General features: G+C 38.8%; 1 protein-coding gene across 1 annotated transcript in view; it reads right to left on the reverse strand.

Moving 5' to 3' along the window:
- Positions 1–24,677, reverse strand: part of GABRP (gamma-aminobutyric acid type A receptor subunit pi) — a 30,268-nt gene that overhangs the window by 4,245 nt on the left and 1,346 nt on the right. The window contains exons 2-8 of the mRNA XM_026710383.2: positions 21,837–21,936; positions 15,232–15,347; positions 14,018–14,085; positions 10,163–10,380; positions 8,195–8,277; positions 2,707–2,844; positions 366–518 (exon numbers count right to left, since the gene is read on the reverse strand). Of these exons, the coding sequence (XP_026566168.2) occupies positions 366–518; positions 2,707–2,844; positions 8,195–8,277; positions 10,163–10,380; positions 14,018–14,085; positions 15,232–15,347; positions 21,837–21,892 (832 nt within the window). The 5' untranslated portion in view covers positions 21,893–21,936. The remainder of the gene's footprint in view (positions 1–365; positions 519–2,706; positions 2,845–8,194; positions 8,278–10,162; positions 10,381–14,017; positions 14,086–15,231; positions 15,348–21,836; positions 21,937–24,677) is intronic.

The raw sequence follows: 24,677 nt of genomic DNA on the forward strand, positions 1-24,677 counted from the left end.
TTTCAAATACCTGTAATATCCAATAAGTTATAGCTTATGAGATTCTACATATAAACTATGCCAAAATCAAAATGATCAGGTGATGCCAAACAAAACAAATCATGCAATTAATATCATTTTACATTCCAGACACAAAGTCAAATAATGAATGCATCTACAACGTCCCATCCAAAATTTGAGAAAGTTGGAAACTCCATCAATATGAAATTGTGGTGGCTATTCATTGAGTTCTAGACATTTTGGTTGCATAATGTTTTAATTCTTGCATTTAACATAATCTGTGTTTTTGTTTAAGCAAAGCTTTCCTCAGCCCGCCCCTCATCTTTGCTTCCATAAAACAAGCATGTCTTTTTCATGTCACTCACCAATACACGTTCTTGCAGGAACTGAATCCAGGGTGATCCAGAAAGAAACCCAAGACAAAATGACAAGCAGACTGCTTGGCACATAAGTCTCCAGAATGAAATAAAGGATATTTCTCTTGAGCTCAAATTGCAGGACCAGCCTTGGATAAATGCCTGGTCCAAGAAAGAAAAGAATAGAATAAATTCTTATACTGTTCTTTCAGAGGAGGAAATGATGTGCTACTTCTCACGAGGCACTAGATTACTCCAAAGCTCCTTGTCACATGGTAATAATATAAAGTAGTGTCAGGTGTAAAGGCTGAGCATATGATTTTGACAGGGAAAGAAACAGAGAAAGCAGGGCAGAACTATTTCATATTCCTTGGCTTTGCCAGCACTGGTTTTCTTCTTGTAAATGATGAGTAAAGTGAGAGGAGGGTTTTGAAGACCATTCAACAAATCTCCCCTTTATCTTGCAGAGGAACCCTTGCCTGTCACACTGAGGTGTCCATGACAGCTAGTTGGCTTAGAGATGGTCATCGTAACAGCCATGCAACCAGGATAGAACAGAAGACTTGTAGATCTATTCCCTACAGGTCCTAAAAGGTAGGATTAGCCTTAAGATTAGCCTTATTATCAGTGCTGTTTTCAGCAAGGCATGTCAAGCAAGAAAAGGTGACAAGTCACAAGCAAACCAAGGGGCTCACTAAATTTGGATGCCCAGAATGGAGTCCTCCTGCATGCTGCATTTACTGCAATATTCACCTCTGAATCACATAGGTTACAAGTGGGAGAGTTCCCCCACAAGAGGCGGTGACACACCAGATAGAGGTATCCTCAACATATGATCGCAATCGAGCCCAAAACTGATGTCGTTAAGTGAGAAATTTGCTAAGTGAGTTTTGCCCCGTTTTACAACTTTTCTTGCCATTTCATTTGTTCAGTGAATCACCGCAGTTCTTAAATTAGAGACATGGTTGTTAGGTGAATCTAGTTTCTCCACTGACTTTGCTTATCAGAAGGTCACAAAAGGGGATCAGGTGACACCAGGACACGGCAACCATTGTGAATGTGAGACACTTGTCAAGCATTTGAATGTAAATTACGTTACATTACGTGTAAATTATGGGGATGCTGCAATGGTGGTCATAAGGGTGAAAAATGTTCATAACTCACTTTTTTTCAGTGCCATCGTAATTCTGAATGGTCACTAAATGAACTGTTGTAAGTCAAGGTCTACCAGTATTAGAATCGAACCTTTCCCAAAGCAACCAGGTCAGAATTACTCTTATCACAGAAAGATTTCTACCATGAATCTGCTGGACCATATGCAAATACCAGCTCTGACTTTTGGGTGTGCTGGGTGCCCAAATGGCTATTATAGGAAAGATCCACTGTGAGAAGTTGGCTGCTCAGGGCAGGGCAGAAATCTGGTAAACCAGTGATTTTCAACCTGTGGTCCAGGAACCCCTGGAGAGCTGAGAGGGGTCAGTGAAGGCTTGAAGAAATGTTATGATTTAAATTTTGAGTTAAGACTTGGTGGTCCATGGTCATGGTCCATGGCCATCAAAGGTATTCAAAGGGAGTCCATTATGAAGAATGATAACAGATACAGATAATCAGAGATGGAAGGGACTTTGTAGGTCATCTAGTCTAACCCCCTGCCCAAGCGGGAGACCCTACACCATTTCTGACAAATGGCAGTCCAATCTCTTCTTGAAAGTCTCAAGTGATGGCGCTCCCACAACTTTCGAGGGCAAGCTGTTCCATTGGTTGATTGCTCTCACTCTCCAGAAATTTCTCCTGATTTTTAGGTTAAATCTCTCCTTGTTCAGTTTCCATCCATTATTCCTTGTCTGGCCTACAGGCGCTTTAGACAATAGCTTGACCCCTTCCTCCTCTCTGTGGCAGCCCCTCAAATATCATGTCTCCCCTGGTCCTTCTCTTCACTAGACTAGCCATGTCCAGTTCCTGTAACCGTTCTTCATATGTTTTAGTCTCCAGTCCCCTAATCATCCTGGTTGCTCTTCTCTGTACTTTTTCTAGAGTCTCAACATTTTTGAGACTCTGAATGGTTGAGAACCACTGTGGTAAACTATGAAGCAAGATCATGGGATATGACAATATGGTGCCATCAACTAGTTCTCAGTGTCACAGCATTCTCAGTTGTGTTGTTGGGGATTGGGTATCTTTTCCTTCCAGTTTTTCAGGCTACTTTAGTCAGCAAATGCCTCATACACACTTTCCTTGCAGAGCTCTTCTTGTCAGAGAAAGCTTCAGGGGTGATCAGGGCACTGAAAACAGCTAGATCTGACATAAACCCTCTCCACACTACTCCCTACTTCAACTTCTGATTTGTTACCTGTTTCTTGATGCGACCTGGTTACAAGTGTGTAAAAATGTTCCACTGTGTACTGTGAGAGTCGCAAATTCTCAAGGCCATGGACAGAATCATTTCCCCTCAGCCACATGAAACAGACATCATTTTCATCATATCCCCCTAGCAATAACATTAAAAAGAAGAAAAGGTCATTGAGTAAGGACCTGAACACCCAATGACAATCATCCCAGCTATTGGCAAAAAACAAACAAAAGCCAATCAGCAATTCTATGAGAACTGTGTTCTTGAAAACATGCAAGGGTGCCCACATACTTTTCTTGACATCGGTTGTAATTTTCCAGAGTATTGAGTACCAAAGTGGAGAATATATGTGGCTCAAGTTGTTAGGTTTTTGATGTTCTGTGTGCTTGTTTGTTTTCCTGCAGATGTTTCATTGCCAGTGCACTGCACTGATGGTGGTACCTGGTCAATTGATGAAACATCTGCAACAGAGAAACATTCTCACAGAACATCAAGACTTAGGTGCATTTTAAATTTGGATTCAGAAGAGCTGGGAGATGGGAAGGCCACTTTCGCCAGCCCACCTCAGCAATTCCTACTTTTAGAGGAACGGCCATCAGCATTTCACTAGTGCAGCTAATTGATGTCAAGCCAGCTCATGGTCATTCATTCAGACTGATTATCCACTGGAAGGGAGAAATAATCAAACCAATTATAGGTTTAAGATATAGCAACAACAGTATTTTCATTGAGAGATAAATTTACCTTCAAGTGCATAGACATAATTCCTCAAAGTAAAAATTCTTCACTATTTCATAGGAAAAAATTGGGAAATAAAATGCGGTCATGTTTCATGCATTCCTTCTGAGTCTTGGCATAACTCCTCCTTTAACCTCCTAGCTGATTGGTTCTATGAGCTGTCCTGTTATTTTATTCCTTCTATGTCTTTCCTTGATTCAAAGGTTTTAAATTATGATGGACTGTAGGGTATCCACCTAGGGTTTTCCCTGATTGCCAATCTCTTGCAGGATGATTCCTATATTTCCCTTGCCTCGTTTAGCATGACACCTTTATTAGCTCCTCCAACCCTTGCTGCTTCCAAGCAAATGAATGGAAAGTTGCTTAGTTCTCATTTTCATTTGGTACAAGAATGCACCTCTAAGGAATCACTTGGCTGAAAAATTAGACTAGAACAACAAGGGAAGAAAGAGAATTGCCAGTTACCCTAGTCATATGAATTTTCCTTCCTTCCTTCTTCCCTCCTTCCCTCCCTCCTGTCTCCTTCTCTTTCTTTCTCTCTCTTTTGCCCTCTTAATAAAGAAGATAAATACTTTGAATGAGACTCCCAATCAATCTAAAATAGCTATTTCTGTAGCAAACTAAAGGCTTAAGATGCAACTGTCTAACCAATTGGGACAAGTCTTTCCCTTCCCTCATTCCTCAGAGATAAATCACCGCAAAATCCAAGAGTTATGCAGCTCTCCTCAAATCAAAGTACAATAAACAAGCAAATGTTTTACTTCTTGGTAATTTATGTATAGATCTGTCATTCAATAAAAGACAATATTGTCATGAAAAAAGCCCTGATGAATATCCTACAGTAAGAAACTGTGTTTTACCCTAGGCAAACATGATTAAATCAAGTATCTAATACTACAGAAGGTTTTTATTCTCCCAGTACAATTTATCCAAATCTTTTTTTTTTTTCAAAATTTCTGCCTACCTCATAATAGAGATAGCAGCAGTTACTTAGGGAAACTATGTAATAAATTTTTTTGTTTTTCATCAAGAGGTTGTTCATTTAGTATATTTAAATTGCATTAATTCTAGACATTTATTGTACTGGCTTCTCTTGTTGGCAATGAGCATATAGTTTAATAAGAATAATATTACACGAACATTTCATAGGGGAACCAATTATTTCTTCTCTTTTCTGTGCCAATCTTTTTTTAATGCTAAAAACAGCTACATATTAAAAAGAAAAAAGAAAATTAATCATTACTATTTTAGTTTTCTGCATTATAAATAAAGTTAATCATGCAAACTAATAGGATTTTAATGTGAAAATAATAGTGACTTCCATTGGAACTTCACTCTAGTAGCTGAGAACTAAAAACTGGCCTTCATATAATGAGATTTAAGTAATTATCAAACTTGTTACAGAGAAGAACAAAGAGAAAAGTCTTCATGTTTTTCAGGCTTCATGTGTGTGTCCAAGCAGCAAGCACTGAGAAAATGTCAGAAAGGAAGTAGAAGCAGTTTATGTGAGTATATATTGTCAACTCCTTTAAGAAACTATCTGATAAGAGGATGAGAAAATGCTTTCATTCCATACCTGAAAGGCTGTGATAGATGCAAAATACGGGAAGAAAATGCCACCTCTTTTAGACATATTTAAAGATGAAAAAACTAGTGGCAAAGTCACAAAGGTGCTAGCAAAGTTGGAAAACGATACTACTTGGATGAAATGTGCTAAAAAATATCCCTTGGGTGAAAAGGTAGCATGTAACAAGTAAAGTCACTAAGGAACAGGATGATATTTATACACTGTCCAGAGCCCCTGTGTGAGGGAGATGGATGGTTAAAAGATAGATAGATAGATAGATAGATAGATAGATAGATAGATAGATAGATAGATAGATAGATAGATAGATAGATAGATAGATAGATAGATAGATAGATAGATAGAATCTGATTAGAGATTTGAGCTACAATATCATCAGAATATTGTTTTTTAAAATTACATCAAAAATTCCAGAAATCAGTTAGATCAACCAATCTGCTAGTGTTCTTTTCTTGGCCTTTTTAAGAAGTTGTTACTATCACAATTCTCTCAGGTAGATAGATAGATAGGTAGATGATAGATAGATAGATAGATAGATAGATAGATAGATAGATAGATAGATAGATAGATAATAGACAGACAGACAGATAGACAGACACGGATGATAGATGATATTCAAGCAAGCCTGCTTAAATTTAGCTGTAACATTATCAGAATTGTATAAATAATACATCTTTCTAGACCAACTAAAGAATGGGGTTGTTTAGGGGTGGGGATCAATGGCCTCTTCTGGAACAAAATTTGTGGTATAACGCTGTAATATATTTCAAGTGATTCAATTTCAGATTCAATCCACTGGGAGAAAATCTGTGAGATAATAAGTCAATTTAATAGTCACTTGTGCCTTTTTTTTCTGGATGTTGATTGAGCTGATTAAGAACCTTGATGGTGCAGTGGTTAGATTGCAGTATTGCAGGCATCAATCCTGATGGGGCTCAACATTGACTAATCCTTCTATACTTCCAAGATTGGTAAAATGAGGACCCAGATTGTTGGGGGCAATAGGCTGAGCCTGTAAACTGCTTAGAGAGGTCTGTAAAGCACTGTAAAGTGGTATATAAGTCTAAGTGCTATTGCTATTTCCTAAGATGCTCTCACTCTCAGCTAGGTAGCTACTGTAGCTACTAAGGAAATGTTCTTCTTTAATTTTCTCAGGTTAAAGTAAAAGTCGACAAGATTTTGTTCTATCTTCCTTGTTCAGATTGTTTAAAAATACCATACTAAAGTGAGTTAAAGGACTTCAACTTCTCACAAAAATTGTGAGAAGTTGCTTTAGATGGATGCTAACCAGGGTTCTGATGACTAGAAGTTCTAATCTAGCTCAGACATTGAGTATGTACCACTTCTGTCAATAAGGGTCATTCGATACAACAAATGCTGTGAATCTAGAAATAGACGATAACAATAGAAAAGATCTCTAAAGATCTTTGGTACGCTTATATTTGATCCCAAAGGAAGTTAAATCTGTTTTTAGAAGGATATACAAGGAATAGATTTATCCTATATCTCACCTGAGTCAGAGGTCAAAGAAATGTCCCAATGTATCACTGAAGTCACATCCAAATTGCTGTATGAGCTGAACCCTAACTGAACTACTAATTAACTATGTCAAAGTAAGAGACCAACTGATAAATAGATATATATGATGGTTTGAAGCCCCTCCAAGGATGATGGCTGTTCAGTTGCCTAGCCTTCCTTTACCTTAACAATTGTTGAATTATTTTGATGTGGAATAACATTTCCTTCATTACACTTGAATTCCTTAGGATATTTCCTTACTTCCTTACATGCGGTTTGGTTTCAATTGCAGATCCTGCAATGAGTCATGAGTGTTACATTGATGCTGACCACATGAGGATTATTTGACTGAAATGGAAGACATCTTTCAAATCAGTATATTAGAAGCAGAAGGCTTTTTAATTTTCAGCATCAATCAATGCTCTTCATTATATCCCAAAATGCTGTGGTGGCAATTCTAGAGAACATGCTCCCATAATAGTAGCTCTGAACAGGGCAGAACTATTACAGGGCCATGTTTTGTAAAGCTGTAACAATGATAGTAAAAGTCTATTGAATGCCCTCATCCAAAGTCAAGAAATGTCACTCTGAGGATGGAAGTTTAGTGCCACATCTGTCACATTTTCTGAAAGAGGCTTCCAACACCTCAAGAAGCTGAAAAATGGAAAACAAAATGGAAAACAAAAGAAGCAACACCCCCAACACCCGCAATTTAGCTTATTTTTAGGTAGATGTCAGCAAATGTAATGCTCAGCTACAATAAAGTTTGCATTAAAGAAGGGGACACTATTTCCAGATGCTTACTTGATTATAGTTAAAAGAACTGAGATAATAAATTAGAAGTTATCTAGGCATTACAAAGAAAGGGAACCCTCTATACATTGTAAAATTCAAGTCCAGCTGTACAGTGTTCCAACACATCACCAGCCCATTCATGATTGTTGAATGTATAAAGATTGGTGTACTGTTGAGATGTTGGACTGTCTAGCTCAGGGGTGTCAAACTCAAGGCTTAAACCTGGCCCGTGGGGCCAGCCTGGCAATATCAAAGGGCCCATCCGCAGTGCCTCTGCCAGCCAAAACGGACATGTGGCCCCCCTGGCCTGCAACCCATTTTCAGCCTCCACGCCTTCCACCAGCACTCTGTCAGCTGAAAACGGGCTGTGTGGAGTAAGTAAGTAATAAATGTTTGCCAATAATACCTGGTAGAAGAGATAGGAAAATGGTTATAGTAAAGAACTGTGGAAAGAGAGAAGAGAAGAGAAAAAATGCATCTTGAGCCTGTGTCAAACACCCACCATGGCCATGTCCACTTCAGCCACGCCCACCATGACCATGACCACCCCCTGGCCACACGGATACACACTGGCCCTCTGAGGTCAAACACAACCCTGATACGGCCCTCAATGAAATCGAGTTTGACACCCTTTGTCTAGCTGAATGTGGCACTGCTCTTCCCATGTTTTTCTGTAATATTAGAATGAAGTGAAAAATCTTTAAATAATTCTGTAATTAAAAACACAAGTAGAAACCTTTAGAGTCAAAAATACAAATGAAATGTTCAAATTGGTAATCTAATTATGCATTAACAAACTCAGACCAGACAGGAGAAAAAATGTCCACTTTCCTCTTGAGTTGAAGTACTTACAGCTTTCCATCTGCAGCTTACAAGTCTGTGTATCCAGTGGATATTTGGACAGATCCATGTTACATGCAACAGTGGTGGTGATTCTGCAAAAGGAGAGAAGCCGCATAGGTGTTTATTATGGGCCACCTGTACTCTTCATAGCAGTCCATAGATGGCAATGTTTCTGCTTCGAAGACAAAGCAACTGTTAATACTTATAGTGGCTGCAAATTAAGCTTTGATGTCTATGGAGTTTCTTAATCATCCAGGTCATGGTTGTCCCAAAGGTGTTTTTTCCCAAAGGCAACTGGACTTTTTTGGTTTTTCTTTGAAAACATTTCACTTTTCATCCGAGAAGCATCTTCAGTTCTAAGTTAGAACTGAAGAAACTTCTTGGATAAGAAGCCAAACATTTTCAAAGGAAAAAAAAAAAGGAGTCCAGTTGTCTTTTGGAAAAAGCACTTTTAGGACTTTCCTTTGATGGTTAGTGTGTGTCTAGATAGCTTCACTTGCAAAAATAAGAGGACCCAGATATTACTCCATTAGACACAAAGTGTTGAGGTTGTGCAAGAATGGGGTGTGTGCTCTAGTGCAACCTCCACATAAGTGCCACACAACAGATCCTGGAGATCATGCAAATGGTTGGACTATATTTTTATATAAAAAATGAATACGAATTGCTTCTTTTTTTACTTGGTGGTATAGTGTGTGTGTGTGTGTGTAAAAATCAAGTTAGGAGTTTTTGACATGCTCGGCCACAAAAAGTTTGCCCTCACTAGTATTGACTGCAGTAATCTAGATGAGAAGATGTAAGATCATGGAAACCAAGCTACCTTTTTCCAGGTAGGACCTGAATGCCAACAGGCCAGCCTGAGCTGTTACAAAGCACTCATTGTACTTCTAATATCAAAGATGGAGCTTCAGACTTGATCCTTTAGGGCAGGGGTATCAAACTCAAGGCCTGCGGGCCGGATCCGGCCCATGGGGTGCTTAGATCTGGCCCATGGAGCCGTCCTGGAAACAGTGAAGAACTGACCCATGGTGCCTCTGCCAGCAAAAATGGAGCTCAGGAGAACCCTTCCCAAACTGGCAGAGGGCTGCAAGAGAATCCCCCCAGCCCTGCCCGAGCCACTACAGTTGTCCCTGTTAGTTATTGGGGACAAACCCCCCAAAAAACAGAATGTGCAGCAGCAGTCAAGCCAGGCAGCCAAATGAGAGAGGAAGGGCCCTAGAGTTTACACACACTGATGACAAACACTGTTTTGTAGTTTAAATAGTTGTTTAATCCTATTAGAGTTTAAACATTGTCAATCAGTCCATATGTCATACACAAATATATCCATTCAGTAACTTAGTCCATTTACTAGTCAGTTCTATATCCTTATCTGCTTGTAAAGATATCTTCTCCTTTGATACCTTTCCCTTTTGAAGACAACGCTGAGTATTCACAGGATATCAGCACATCAATGAAATAGTCCTTTCGCTCAGGTATTCAAACAGTTGTAGCAAACAGTAGCAAACAAACAGTAGCAAGCAGAAAAACAAGCAGAGAGAGTTACGTTTCTCTTACTGCCTTTTATTGCCGCTTGTAACCGCACCCTTAATTAGTTAATTACAAGCAGTTTGGTGCTTAAAGCTACAAGTTACAAACACCCAAACCTTGGTTTATATATTTATTCACCCAAACTTAGTTGGTGTATCAATGTTATACCCAACAGTCCCCAAAATGAGTGACATTGAGCTAACCCCGCCCCCCCCTCGGCCACACACCCTGATCTCCGAGGTCAAACACAACCCTCACGTGGCCCTCAAGGAAATCGAGTTTGACACCCCTGCTTTAGGGGAAGATTAGCCCCTTTCAAAGTTAGTTGAACCACACTTTTCCAACCAGCCCACCCATTCTCCAGCCGTATCTTCATCTTACTGGACTAAGCATCAGTTTACTGACCGTCGTGCAGAACTGGTGCATCAGAAGGCAGGCAAGACTTACCGCAAAGCATACAAGACTGTCCCATTGGAGAACAACCGTATAAGCCGATTCTCTACTGTAACTTCATGTAAGAAAGACTTCTTTGATTCCACAATATAAGTGTCAGGTACCCACAAGTACTTCACCAGCCGGGCATCCAGAGTAAAACTTCGGTTTCCCTGAAAAACCAGACGGGGATCAGTCCAGCGTTGTCGCAAATATATTGTTGCAGTATAGTCCTAGGAAGGATGATGAACCATGAGAATCATGACTATAATATTTGTAATTTAAGTAAAATTTACCAAACAGGGTCTTTCAACAAGTAATAGTTTCACCATTTTCTCCAAAATTAACACTTAATATTTAACAAATTCTGGCCCTTGTCTTAATAAGCACTATTTATAGGTACCCATGCTGAACTATGTAGCTCTATATCCTTCCTTCCTCCTTCCTTCCTTCCTTCCTTCCTTCCTTCCTTCCTTCCTTCCTTCCTTCCTTCCTTCCTTCCTTCTTTTCTTTTCTTTCTTTTCTTTTCTTTTCTTTCTTTCTTTCTTTCTTTCTTTCTTTCTTTCTTTCTTTCTTTCTTTCTTTCTTTCTTTCCTGTCCACAGGATTATAGAGTTGGAAGGGGCATAAGTGGCCACCCAATTCAACTGCTTGAACTCTAGAGGAATCATTGCAACAGCTCTGATAAATAATTATGCAGATTCTGTTTAAAAAACAGGTTTTAGTGGGGTAATAGTTTCACATGTACTGTTCCAGGCCATGAATACCATTGCATAAATACCTAAAATTATTTAAATTAATACCTTTCAGGCAGATACAATCTGGGTGTGGGTGAACCTTTTTGTCTGCCTACATTTTTAGGTCGTCATATGTCAAGTCAAATATGAAACATTCAAATATCAAGTTTTATTTATGTCAGTTCTAGCTAAAAAATTCACTAGATTGTTTTACGGGTTTATGATTTAGGATCAAATTATTGTTCAAAAATGAAATTTTAATGATGTGTATGGATTACTTTGTATGAATTAAGAATAGTAGAATACCTATGACTATTTGAAATGTGAATTGTTTTATATTTTTATTTATTGAATTTTTTTGTTAATCTCCTTTTGTTTCTTTTGAATATATTATTATTTTTATTTTTCTGTTTTGTTTTTGCTTGTTTACTTTTAGTTTTGTTTAGTTTTTTCCTTTAATATTTTCCTTTCCTATACAATCGTTTTTGTACAGATTTTATACACAAATAATATTTTATACACAAATAATATTTATCTATGGTCAAATCAAAATTTCATACAATACCAAGTACCATAAAACATGAATAAAATATTAAAATGGTAGATTATTATATAATAGTTATGAATATTTATACATAAACCTGTAAATAACCGCTACCCTAATTTTAAGGATGTTGAGAAAAAACAATTATAATTTTAAAATGTCAATAAAATACACACACATGCACACACTCATGCACACATGCACACACATTATCTGTATGTTTTCATAAAGAAAAAGCATTCAGCGTGTGGACTTTTGTTACTTTCCAGATGTTATCTTTGTGCTCTGAGGAAGAAAATCTGTTCACCAAAATGACTGAGAGAATTCACCGTTATGCATTTCAAAGCAATCAATTATTAAACCCTGCCATGAAGGTGAACCCCACCCCTGAGCCACTTATACCTCAATTATTTATCTAGAGCACATCTATATAATGTTCCAAGTGAGACCTGGACAATACACATGATATACAATAAGAATCACTCGTGGATGCAGAAAACAATTGTTGATTAATACCTTTGGTATATCAGAAAAGTTAGCTTCATGAAAGATTATGTCAAGCTATCTAATGTTACCTGTATGTTCAAAAACCTCATTAGATCACATCTTTCTACTTGGCACTATCTTTAGGTTGAAAAATGTGGTGTTTTAAGAGCAAGGCTATTGGCTCTGGATTCTTCCAATGCATGTGTTAGTTTCATCTCCAGAGTGTTTTACTTTAAAAAGATGCATTTCAACATTTCAAACCTGAAAGTGTTGACCATTTTGTTTCATGGAATGGAACTGTTCTGCTCTGGATGTCATACACTCCAAACTAAATCATAAACAAATTAGCAATGGAATAATGGTAAAACTGCAAATTAGTGACAATAACAGCAGCATCATAAACAAACACAGAAGATGTAGGATGAAAGGTAACTCTAAGATACTCCCATGAAACGGACTTGGGGGGGAGTTTCCTTCCGGAGTCTAAATGTTGATGTCAGATACACGAGATGCCTCAATTAAGATTTTCACTAAACAATATAATGCTTCATGGATGAGGTTTTCATGATTGATTGTATATAATAAATTGGTATATGACTAAACAAGTAGAAGTCACATTCCCCCAGGCTAAGGAAGCAGGTAGAGCACACCTCTTCTAAGACAGAGGACATCTTCATTTGTTTTCCTCTGTTCCATGAGGCAGCAATAAAGCAATAAAATATCTTTCCTCTATCCTCACAGCCAATTTCTATTCTTCTTGCGAGTAACAGTGGTGGGATTCAAAATTTTTTACTACCGGTTCTGTGGGCGTGGCATGGCTTGGTGGGCGTGGCATGGCTTGGTGGGTGTGGCAGGGGAAGGATACTGTAAAATCCCCATTCCCTCCCCACCCCACTAACCTGCTTTCCAGTTCCATTTTCCTGTGCAGGGCAACAAAAGAAGAGTCAGCCCATCATCTGGGACTTGGGAGGCAGAGAATAGATGGGGGCAGGGCCAGTCAGAGGTGGTATTTGCCAGTTCCCTGAACTACTCAAAATTTCCGCTACCGGTTCTCCAGAATGGGTCAGAACCTGCTGAATACCACCTCTGCAGTGCTACCATTAAAAAGTTACGGAAAGTGATTGGTACATTTTCCAATCACCTTTCTGTCATGGAGGGAATGGAAGGGGGGAGTTGAGAGAGAGAGAAAAATTAATCCATGAATAGATGGGAATCTCTGCCTCGCTTGCTTTTTTCCCCCATTTGCAGATCAGGTGGTGCAATCCCTACCCGCCCCGTGACTGATGTCTTTGTCTTAACAAAGTGCCCATTTAATGCCCAACCTGTACTTAGTGCCTGTTGCATCTACTGCCGAAATTAAAACAGTCAGAGAGGGAAATCACCAGCATGAGAGGAGCGGGAGACTGCTTGTAACAGCCCAGTAGAGTCAAGAAGATGCCGACCCCTGAATAATCACCCCCTGCTTATTACTAAACACACAGTAAGTAATGTGGCAAGGCTTGTGCTAGAAGGAGAGAGAAGACAACACTTCAACACGGAATCAGCTAAAGAGAAAGTCGCTTCAGCTGTGGGTTGGGGATGAGACAACGGAGATGCAGAGAAGTCCCTCAAGAATAGCTAGTGAATCGTCATCATGATACAGCTAGAGGGGGCTTGACTGAGCCCTAAAGCAACACTGATATCCCACTGTTCCTGTATTATGAAACTGTAAAAATAAAATCTCATGCATAATTAATCGGTAGCAGTTCTTCAGACAATTGAGAGGGGGGAAAAAACTGCTTTTACCTGACCTGTTACATCACAGTCTCCACTCTGAATATACACCAATTCCACTGAGATGGAGGGTGGGGGGGAAGGTTCCTCACGATAGAATGAAGTGTGATCCTCAAATCCAGAACGTGAAGCAAAATCCAGTTCACTTAAATGCTCTCTCTACCACTGATACAAATGCCCAATATTATTTTTTTTTTTTAAAGGAGGGAATTAGAAAAATGTTATTAAAGCCATGAAATTACTTTCAAGCTGTACTTCCACGGTGCTAAGTACACTTACTAGAGAGTGAACATCAGTGGAACTTAACTCTGGGTCAGTCTGGATTGCTTACCATATCACTTTCTGAAATGCTGGAAATACTTGCAACGTCAAGGGTCATTGCTATTGTCACAGGTTTTCCTAAGAAATGAAAAGAAAGTTCCATTATAGTAGCAAAATAATATTTCTTGTTGCGTTGCATAGAAAACCAGAGATTTTTCTCCCACGTCTCCAATAACAGACACTGATTTCAGTGGGAAATCAGGGAACAAGAAGAAGAATAAGGGAGCCCAAAAGCAGCATCCTAGCATATAGAAATTTTTTTAGGTAACTGATAATCTCCTGCAGCTCAGCAGGTTAATATATGGTCCCTTACATTGACCAAAGACATATATCTGTAATGCATGGATGCGTGTCTCTAATGGAACACCTGGAAGGTTGCATCCACAAAGCCATATTTTCTTGAATAAATATCTGAATCTTATTGAAACATATGTTTCTGACTCCACAGCTGAGAGCTGGGGAAATGAAATGAGAATTAGTGACTGGATTGAGCCCTAAACATCAGGCAAAGATAAAGCTCTTCCCAGCCCTAAAGAGCAATCATGAATAAATCTTCTGGTGAAATGTATTGATTCTTCATCCTGTATCCATTAAAGGATGAAAGGAACTTGGACTAAATGGGCATCATTTGTTCTATTTTTTTAAACCATTGAACCTAAACAATACATAATCTTGTTAAATATGCTCATTAAAAAAAAATCATCAGGATTATGGAAGATGGTTCTAAAAACTTTACCCAGTCTGCCCATATTATGGGACTGAACAAAAGTGCTGATACTCCCCAGTTGTTTCCAGTCTGCTGCTATCCAGCTGTATGGGCTGGACATTATGGCACTTGATGTCCAAACAATTTGAGAGCACCAAGGTTGCAAAAGATGCATTTGCCGATCAGTTCAAAGTACTTTTCAAGCGGTGAGGTGATCTAAGCATTTAGACTGTAATACGTTTTTCAGAATGTATTCTATATTCAGAATGTATTCAGAATCAAAATCTTCTTGCCAATGGAAACATTCTTTCCCAGGTTCTTCCTTGACTTTAAAATTAGAATTGAGATAGAGCTGTTGAAATGAATCATATTGCCAAGGATGAATAGACTAGCTAGGAACAAATCACACTCGGAAGTCTAACATTAAAGTTATTCTGCTATAGAAAAGTAGGAAAATAATTTCTCCCTCCAAGGACAAAGGATTGTTTTGTTTGACTGAAACTGCAGGAATGACGTACCACCAAAATTTGGCCGTAGATATTTGTTGTATCCCTTAGTAAGATTTCCAAATCCAGGGAGATAGGATGCAACTGGGTAGTCAGCGCTGTGAACTTTTTGACACAAAATAAACTTTCTGAAAAGGAAAAAAATACAGTATAGTAGTAGCATAGCTTATCTGCTATGAAATTGTGCTGGCCATTAACCAAATAAAGATTTCTTTAAACTAAATGTGTATATCAGTGATTGCATGACCTCTGTAAATGCCATATGGTAAATAAACAAATAAATAAAACCAAATAAAGATGATTTTACTTGACTTGGCTATAAAGTTGCAGTCCTGCTTTTCACCTTCTATCATGTACTAAATATAAACTGCAGCATTTATTGACTGTTCTCCAAAGGAGGATATAAGGATGTATGTTAAATTAGCCCTTGATGATATTAAAATAATTGACCCCCAAATTAGTGATGGTGGTAGAAGAGAAAATAGAATGACCTTGATTAAATAAGTTATTTAACAATATCAACAACAAATCAGTATATGACCAAAGGCAGCCATTCATGGACCATGCAAAATTTCAATAATCTCCCTTAAATATTTTGCAGAGACTAAAAAAAGGACTGCTTTGTGAAAATGTTGTATTGAAACAAAAAGGTTTCCCTTTTTCAGTAATGTTTAGGGAAGGGTGAAAAGGCATTTAAACTGTGGTCCTGACAGATTTGGATTGCTCATCAAACTGGATTAAGTAGCAATAATTTATACTGACTCATCAGAATAAATGAGGGCTAATTAGATAGGACCACTTGAAAAGGAGATAAACAGGGCAGGAGATGGAAGGTGATAATTGCAACAGAAGGAGCAATGAAATGAGGAACGAAGGCTATATAAGCAGAGCAAAAAGCAACAACAAAACGTAGGATTAATTAGGGGAGTTTCAAGATGTTACTTCCTTGGCATCATTAATTATGAAAATCTAGGGAATGCATGGCTCAGAGTTCTTTTGTGAGAAGAATGCAGACAAAATAGTAATACTAAGGAGTTCTTTTGAACTTGGACATCAAGCCATTGGGTCTGCACTGGGAGATACAGTTTTTTTTCTAGTTGTAACCAGGGTAAAAATAATGGCTAAGTCAGCAGATAATGCAACATAACAAAGCACTTCAAATGCTCTTCACAAGGATATAAGTTACTTATTTCAATCAAGTAATAGTTATTGTTGAATGCCCCCCTTGTGTTGGAGTGTGGCCTGGAATGCACAATAGTGGCCATTTGCCATAAAAAAATACCCCCAGCCTGGAAATCAGAAGGTGTCATTTTCAGGAAGAGGAGGAGGAGGAGGAGGAGGAGGAGGAAGGAGAAGGAGAAGGAGAAGGAGAAGAAGATTGAAATGTGCATCTATTACTTAGATGTTGAATTTGTTCACCTGGCCTCTCTGACAGTATAATACATAGCCTTCTGCTAATTGCTACAAGAGATTTTGGAGCAAAGCCTAGAAAGCACTAGACTGAAATATATCCTTCTTCTCAGTACCCAGAGTAGAAAATGGGATATTTCTATGGGTGTATTCATGTGGGTGAGTATGGAAGAGTAGCATAAGAAAGGCTGTCCATAATGAGAGAAACCTGCTACTTCTATATTGTAGGATTAGTATACATGCTTCCAAATCAGTGTCCCTGCAGTTTCCCTGGCAAAATTTCAGAAGTGGATTGTCATTACCTCCTTCGTAGGGCTGAAAGAGAGGGACTGACCCAAAGTGACCCAGCTGGCTTTATGCCTAAGGTGGGACTAGAACATACAATCTCCTGGATTCTTACGTGGTGCCTTAATCACTACAACAAACTGATTCTCAATATTGCATGGGAAGAACTGTGATAGTCTAAGGTGGCAAAAAGAATCAGAAGTCTGACAGCACTTTTTACTCCTCCTGAATTCTTTGCTTCTATTTTAGCACAGTCTTATACTGGTTTTGATAATACCAGAAGTGGTGAAGGTTACCGATATCTGTTTCCATTGTAAGGGGGACAACAACTTATTCTGGCAGGAAACAGGCAAGCACTTTGCACCTTTCTCTGGGCTACAAGAACAACCAAAAGGATGGGACAAGTGACTCCCATTTATCCAAGTTGTCAGAGTTTTCAGGGATCTATTTCTTAGAATTCCGGTATCAGCAACAACAACCACAAATATGTAGAACAGGGATATGTCTAAATGGACAGAAAGCATTAAAAAAAATCATAGCCTATCAGAACCCAAAGATGAACTACTACAGTCCCCAGGATAAACCATTAGCTTCTTTCGCGTTATTTTTAATCTCTAAGCAAACAGGGACAAAGGCCACAAGGAAGCATTTTGATCTGAGCAATAAAATATTTTCATTGGGAATGTGGGAGGGACTTGCTTCTCGAGAATAGCAAGATGAATAGCAACCCTAGCAGGATGCTAGACAAAGAAACGGTCCAGATCTTTTTGCATGAAAAAAACAGATGCTTCCCATGTTTTCAAGTAGCAATAGCACTTAGACTTATATACCACTTTTAAGTGCTTTACAGCCCTCTCTAAGCGGTTTACAGATTGCCCCCAACAATCTGGGTCCTCATTTTACCCACCTCGGAAGGATGGAAGGCTGAGTCAACCTTGAGCCTGGTGGGATTTGAACTGCCAAAGTGTAGGCAGCTGGCTGCAGAAGTAACTTGCAGTACTGCACTCTAACCACTGCGTCACAGAGGCTCGTAGGAACCACTATTCCGCTATATGCCTATCATAAGGTATCCTTTCAGAGTGGTCATCTCAGTGGTTCTATTGTCTATGAGTCCCATGACTGGGGTGAAGCACAAAATTCAGTTGTGCTCATTTATGTTCCAAAACATATACAACGATTGCTGTGGCAATATACCATGACTATTGAAAGCTACGGAGTCACCAGAACTCTTTCTTTCTGGGAAATATTCAGTCTTCTTTTGAAACTTTTTAAAATTTGAATGACTGAGGTATTTGTAACTTAGAAGCTGGATCGCCAACAAGCTGTGCCTTCCTACAAATTGTTTTCTCAAGAAGACCCTTATCCTTGAAGAGAAGTTAGAAAAGCAGAGGTTTTTTTTTAAAGTCACTTGAAGCAAAATTCTTTTGACTAGATGCAGAAGACCATGTCAACAACAGAAAATATTAACAGAAGTGCATATAGAAAGGAGTCACCTTTGAAAGATGTTTTCATCTTAAGAGAAAATAAGGAAATCACAAGCACAGAAGTTTACATACGTTTTTTTTTTTCTGATTATACTTCCTCCTCAGAAGAAAGATGAAATTATAGTCAGATCAGTAAAATACTAGTTAGACAGCAATTCACAATTACAGGCCTGTACTTTCCATTGTAGTGGTGATGCATTGGACTGAGATGGTGTTTATGCACCTCGGTAAACTTGGGTTGCAAAGATAGGCACGACCACTAAGTGGCATCCTAGAATTACTGGTCTCTAGTGGTCATCTGGATATGGAAGTATGAATCTTGGATCTGGAGAAAAAAATTGGGCTTTTGCCAACTGTAACACCATGCGTGTTTGTGTCCAGCTAAAAGAAAGAATGACTAGCATATCTCTGTGGGCAAACTTTATGTACTAACTCCTTATTCCTATTCCATGACATCATAAGCGAAAAATGAAATTCAATGTACATTGAGAAGGTTTATTCTTCCATGAAATTTACTGCTAGGTAAATAAGCACAGAACTCCAGCCTGAAAATGGGCATTTGAATTGGGCAATCCTATGCTGCCTACTCAGAAGAATGTGGGTCTAAACTTAACTGTAGAATTGCAGCCTCTCTCTGTCTGCGTATCTGGAGTTTGGATGAGTGATGGTTGTCAGTTTCCATGTGCAAAGGTGAGTGTCCGGAGAAAATTAACCTCATCTTGTACATGCCTGTTAACTGGGAGACAGAACCTGAACAGTGAGGTGGGTGTGTATGTGTGATTAGCTTGTCCAGGATCCTGATATTCAACTCATGCTGAAATGTACAGTCATTGTCTTCTAAGTTGTCATTATACAGTGCACATTCAGCATGGATCTAATTCAAAAAGCAACCAAGCTCTTTGAAAAATTGGTATTTTGAGAAGTTGATAAGCAAATGGATCATCCCCCTCCTCTGGAGATCTAACATTCCAAAATGTATGTCTATGTGTGGAATTATAATTGCCGGAATACTTCATTTTTAGTCCTGCTGGAACATATGATGAGCTGATACCTCCACCCTGATACCAAGAGTTTCTTTGGATCACCCTGAGCTGGGATATACTAGTTTATTATCTTCATATTAATAAAACAATTATCCCATGGGGAAAAAGACTTTTCCACATTGTTCTTACTATGGAATGTTTCTGAATCTTTATCTATAATCTTTATAATCTGGAAACCTGATTTAAAACATTTCAAACTCCTCATGTGTCAGCCCCCCGAAAACTGTTTGGATTATATATTTCATACTAAGTCATCTTCCTGGGCTCTAAAATCAACCAAAGTGGTGACTGCAGCCCTGGGACCAGAAGGCATATAGCACTTGGAAGAATTGCAACATCTGGCATGAATAACATCTGGAAGAGTAAAGGCATCAGCCTCACCACCAAATACAGATTAGTCAACACAATAATTTTTCCAATCGGTACTTATGGCTGCAAAACTTGGACTCTGAAAGAGAGAGATAGGAGTGGATGACTTTGAACTATGGTGCTGGAGGCAACTATTACACATCCCATGGATTGCAAAAACAACAAACAAAGAACTCATAGAACGAACCTCACCAAAAATATCACTTGAAGCCAAGATTGTCAAACAGAGAATGTCATTCTCTGGTCATGTCATGTCATGCAAGCTGACCCACTCGAAAAGTCAACCATGCTGGAAGTGATCAGTGGAAAAAGAAGGGCCCACCTTAGTACCTGTTGGCTGGAAACTATAAAGGAGGACACCAGGATGACTACAGCATATCCAAAGAAGCGTGTGTGAGATAGAGGGGCACAGGAAGTGCTGATCCATGGAGTGTCAAAGGTCGGACATGACTGACAATGATTAGGTCATTTTTCCTAAACCCCAGCTATTTCAAAATGGATTGAGTGGCGTGGCGTGGCGTGGCGTGGCGTGGCGTGGCATAGAATAGAATAGAATAGAATAGAATAGAATAGAATAGAATAGAATAGAATAGAATAAGAGTTGGAAGGGACCTTGCAGATCTTCTAATACAGCCTCCTGCTCAGGCAGAAAGCCTTATACCATTTCAGACAATCTCTTCTTAAAAACTTCCAGTGTTGGAGCATCCATAAGTTCTGGTGGCAAGTTGTTCCACTGATTAATTGTTTTAACTGTCAGGAAATGTCTCCTTAGTTCTAAATTGCTTCTCTCCTTGATTAGTTTCCACCCATTGCTTCTTGTCCTGCCCTCAGGTGCTTTGGAGAATAGTTTGCCTCCCTCTTCTTTGTGGCAGCCCCTGAGATATTGGAACCCTGCTATTATGTCACTCAACCCTTTCTTTTCATTATACTAGACATACCCAATACCAGCAACCATTCTTTATGTTTTAGCCTCCTGTCCCCTAATCATCTTTGTTGCTCTTCTCTATGCTCTTTCTAGAGTCTCAACATCTTTTTTACATCATGGCAACCAGAGGTGGTATTCAGCAGGTTCTGACCAGTTCTGGATAACTGGTAATAGAAATTTTGAGTAGTTTGGAGAACCGGCAAATCCCACCTCTGAATGGCCCCGCCCCCATCTATTCTCCCTCGCAAGTCCCAACTGATCGGCTGGCTCTTCTTTTGTTGCCCTGCACAGGAGAACAGAACTGGAAAGCAGGTTTAGTGGGGTGGGGAGAGAATGGAGATTTTATAGTAACCTTCCCCTGCCACACCCACCAAGCCATGCTATGCCCACCAAGCCACGCCCACAGAACCGGTAGTAAAAAAATTTGAATCCCACCACTGATGGCAACCAAAACTGGATGCACTACTCCAGGTGTGGTCTTACCAAGGCATTGTAAAATGGTTTTAACATTTCACATGATCTTGATTCTATTCCTTTGGTAATGCAACCTAGAACTGTGTTGGCTTTTTTGGCAGCTGCAGCATACTGCTGGCTCATATTTAAGTGATTATCCATTAGGACTCCAAGATCCATCTCATAGTTACTACTATTGAGCCAGATACCACCTATACCATACCAGTGTGTTTGGTTTTTCTTGCCTAAATGTAGAACCTGTAGTAAAAAATGAAAAATGTGCCAACTGTAGTTTCTCACAGTGTCTTATTTCTTCAGGCTAAACCCTCTGTCCTGCTTCTGCAGCAATCTGCTCATTTTTCATAGTACAGGCATAATGTGCACATTTTAGCAGCAATTTCCCTAATATATTTCTCTATGGGTATTTCACTGTTCCATGAATTTTTATACGTACTTTTCTCTATTCATTTATGTTAGATGCTTGTTTTGATTGGAGAAGTGAATCACAACATTCAGAATAAAGTGAATTTCAAAAGATCTCATGTTCAGGAACTGAAGATTAGGAAGATTTGCATTAAAGTATAAACGGAATAAATTTGAATAAACTGAATAAATATACACTTGTGTTGAATGTATTTTTCAACTTACCCTTGACATAGAAGAAAGAGCCACACAAGGCTGGAGAAATAATAACTGCGGTACATTTGTGACGATTATTTGGTGCTGAGTGTAATTCTTCACTTATAGTCTGTGAAGAAAAGCAGAGAAATGCCAAATTTAATTTTCTAGCAAAATAGCAAAAGAGGCCATTACATCAACTTACTAAAACTAAGAATTTCTACCTATTCTCACACAATATACAAAAATGTATGCCACCAGATAAAGACTGAATGCACCAATTATCACATTAAACAAGAGGAAAACCTTCTACACACCAATTCCACCCGTGCTTTCTACAATTTTGTAAACAACAAACTAAAAGACTCAAGGTCCATCCCGTCCCTGACAGGACCAAATGGTAAAGACTGCAACGATGACACCATTAAAGCCAACATCTTTAACACATTCTTTGGCTCAGTATTTTTAAACAGCAATGGATCATGCCCAGTATTTCCTAGTCGAACCACAGACAACTACAATGATCCAATACATATCGATTTCACAGAAGACAATGTTGAAAAAGCAATACGCAATCTAAAACCATCTCTATCTATTGGACTGGATGGAATATGTGTCTACTTCTTAAAAAAGCTATCCACTGCCATAGCCGAACCTCTAAGCATAATCTTTGAAAAATCTTTCAGGACCAGCTCCTTGCCAAAACTATGGTCACAAGCCATGGTCATCCCCATCTTCAAAAAGGGAGACCCCAGCCTAGTTGAAAATTACAGACCAATCTCTTTATGCTGTGTCACCTGTAAAGTCATGGAATCAATTATTAACCAATCCATCATCCTCCACTTAGAAACAAACAACCTACTCTCTAATAAACAATTTGGTTTCAGGAAAAAAACTATCATGTAATCTGCAACCCTTACACTGCAAAAACATATGGACTACACAACTTGGTCAGGGCAAAGCAATAGATGCAATCTACATAGACTTCTGTAAAGCCTTTGATTCAGTGGTACATGACAAACTACTCCTAAAACTAAAATCTTATGGTATCTCTGGACACCTGCATAGCTGAATAGAAGTATTCCTCTCAAACAGACAACAAATGGTCAAAATTGGGAGTGTCCTATCAAATTCTGAACCTGTCAACAGTGGTGTCCCCCAAGGCAGTGTTCTAGGACCAACTTTCTTCATACTCTACATAAATGACCTCTGTGATCATATTAAGAGCAACTGTATTCTCTTCGCTGATGATGTAAAGCTATTCAACACCACAGACAATACTGCTACCCTTCAAAAAGACTTCGACTATGTATCTGAATGGTCAAACAAATGGCAACTTCAAATCTCAACAAATAAATGTTCTGTCTTACATATTGGCAAAAAAAAATCAGTCAAGGACCTTGTAGTTCTCATCTCTAATTATCTAAGTGTTAGAGTCCACTGTAACTACATAGCCAAAAAGGCATTAAGAGTTGTTAACCTAATCCTGTGTAGCTTTTTCTCCAGTAATATCACACTACTAACTACAGCATACAAAACATTTGCTAGACCAATACACGAATACAGCTCATCAGTCTGGAACCCACATTACGTATCTGATATTAGCACAGTTGAGAAGGTCCAGAAATATTTCACAAGAAGGGTTCTCCACTCCTCTACTCGTTCCAGAAGACTTTATGCCACCAGACTTGAAATTCTAGACCTAGACAACCTAGAACTACGACGCCTTCAGTCCGATCTTAGTATAGTATATAAAATTATACATTTCAATGTCCTACCTGTCAATGAATACTTCAGCTTCAATCATAACAATACAAGAGCACACAATAGATACAAACTCAAGGTAAACAGCACCAAACTTGATTTCAGGAAATATGACTTCAGCAATAGAGTGGTCATTACCTGACTCTGTGGTTTCTTCCCCAAACCCCCAAAACTTTAACCTTAGACTGTCTACTATTGACCTCACCCTTTCCTAAGAGGTCTGTAGGGGGCGTGCATAAGTGTACCAACATGCCTACTGTCGCTGTCCTATTGTTTCTTTTTTATTTTTCTTATATGTATCCATTTCATGTATCCATAACTATGTTTATACTTATATCTGTTATCTTATAATTGCTTGACAAAATAAATAAATAAATAAATAAATAAATAAATAAATAAATAAATAGCCTGGAAATTGAGTCACGGCAACTGGACTTATTTTCTTATTGGTTTGAGACATTTCGCTAACCATCTAAAGGTTCCATTTGGAATCCTTGTTTAAATACACTGGCCAGTTTAGCAAACATTCTCTGCTTGGTTTACGAACCAACATTCTCCACTTGGTTGCTGCTGCTGTTGTTGTTGTTGTTAAAGGGAGGCCTGTGCCACTCTCCAAAACAAATATTTAATGGCATCCCACAAAGTTCATCCTTAAATGCACTCCTGCTTTTAACAGACAAGACTCTGTGGCTGCATTGCCAGTCATTAATAAAAGTCAACTCAGATAGCAATTTGATTCAGAAGACCGTTCCAGTTTTATTTAAGCATTTAAATTGATTAACCAATTTGGTGTTGTTTTTTCTGGACCCTTGACACGAGAACTAGAATGGGACAGAAGTCACACCCTCTGGATGTGTTATTAGACCATAGCTTCCACAACTACTACTGATTATCCAGGCTGTTTGCTAAATATTATGGGATTTGTAATAGGGTTTCTGTACCCAGGCTGCAAAAATCTGCAGTGCAGCAGTGCAGAAATACAGAAAACTTTCTGTTTGCAGCTGTCTTTTTTTAACCCAGACATCATAGTCTTAATTTGTATTCAGACCCATCTGGAGAGTGAGAAGCTATGGAATACCACCTGGGAATGGAGTATTAGTTTAGCAT

This window comes from Pseudonaja textilis, chromosome 1, assembly GCF_049901715.1.
Source record: "Pseudonaja textilis isolate UNSWEBS1 chromosome 1, rPseTex1.2, whole genome shotgun sequence".
Lineage (NCBI taxonomy): Eukaryota > Metazoa > Chordata > Lepidosauria > Squamata > Elapidae > Pseudonaja > Pseudonaja textilis.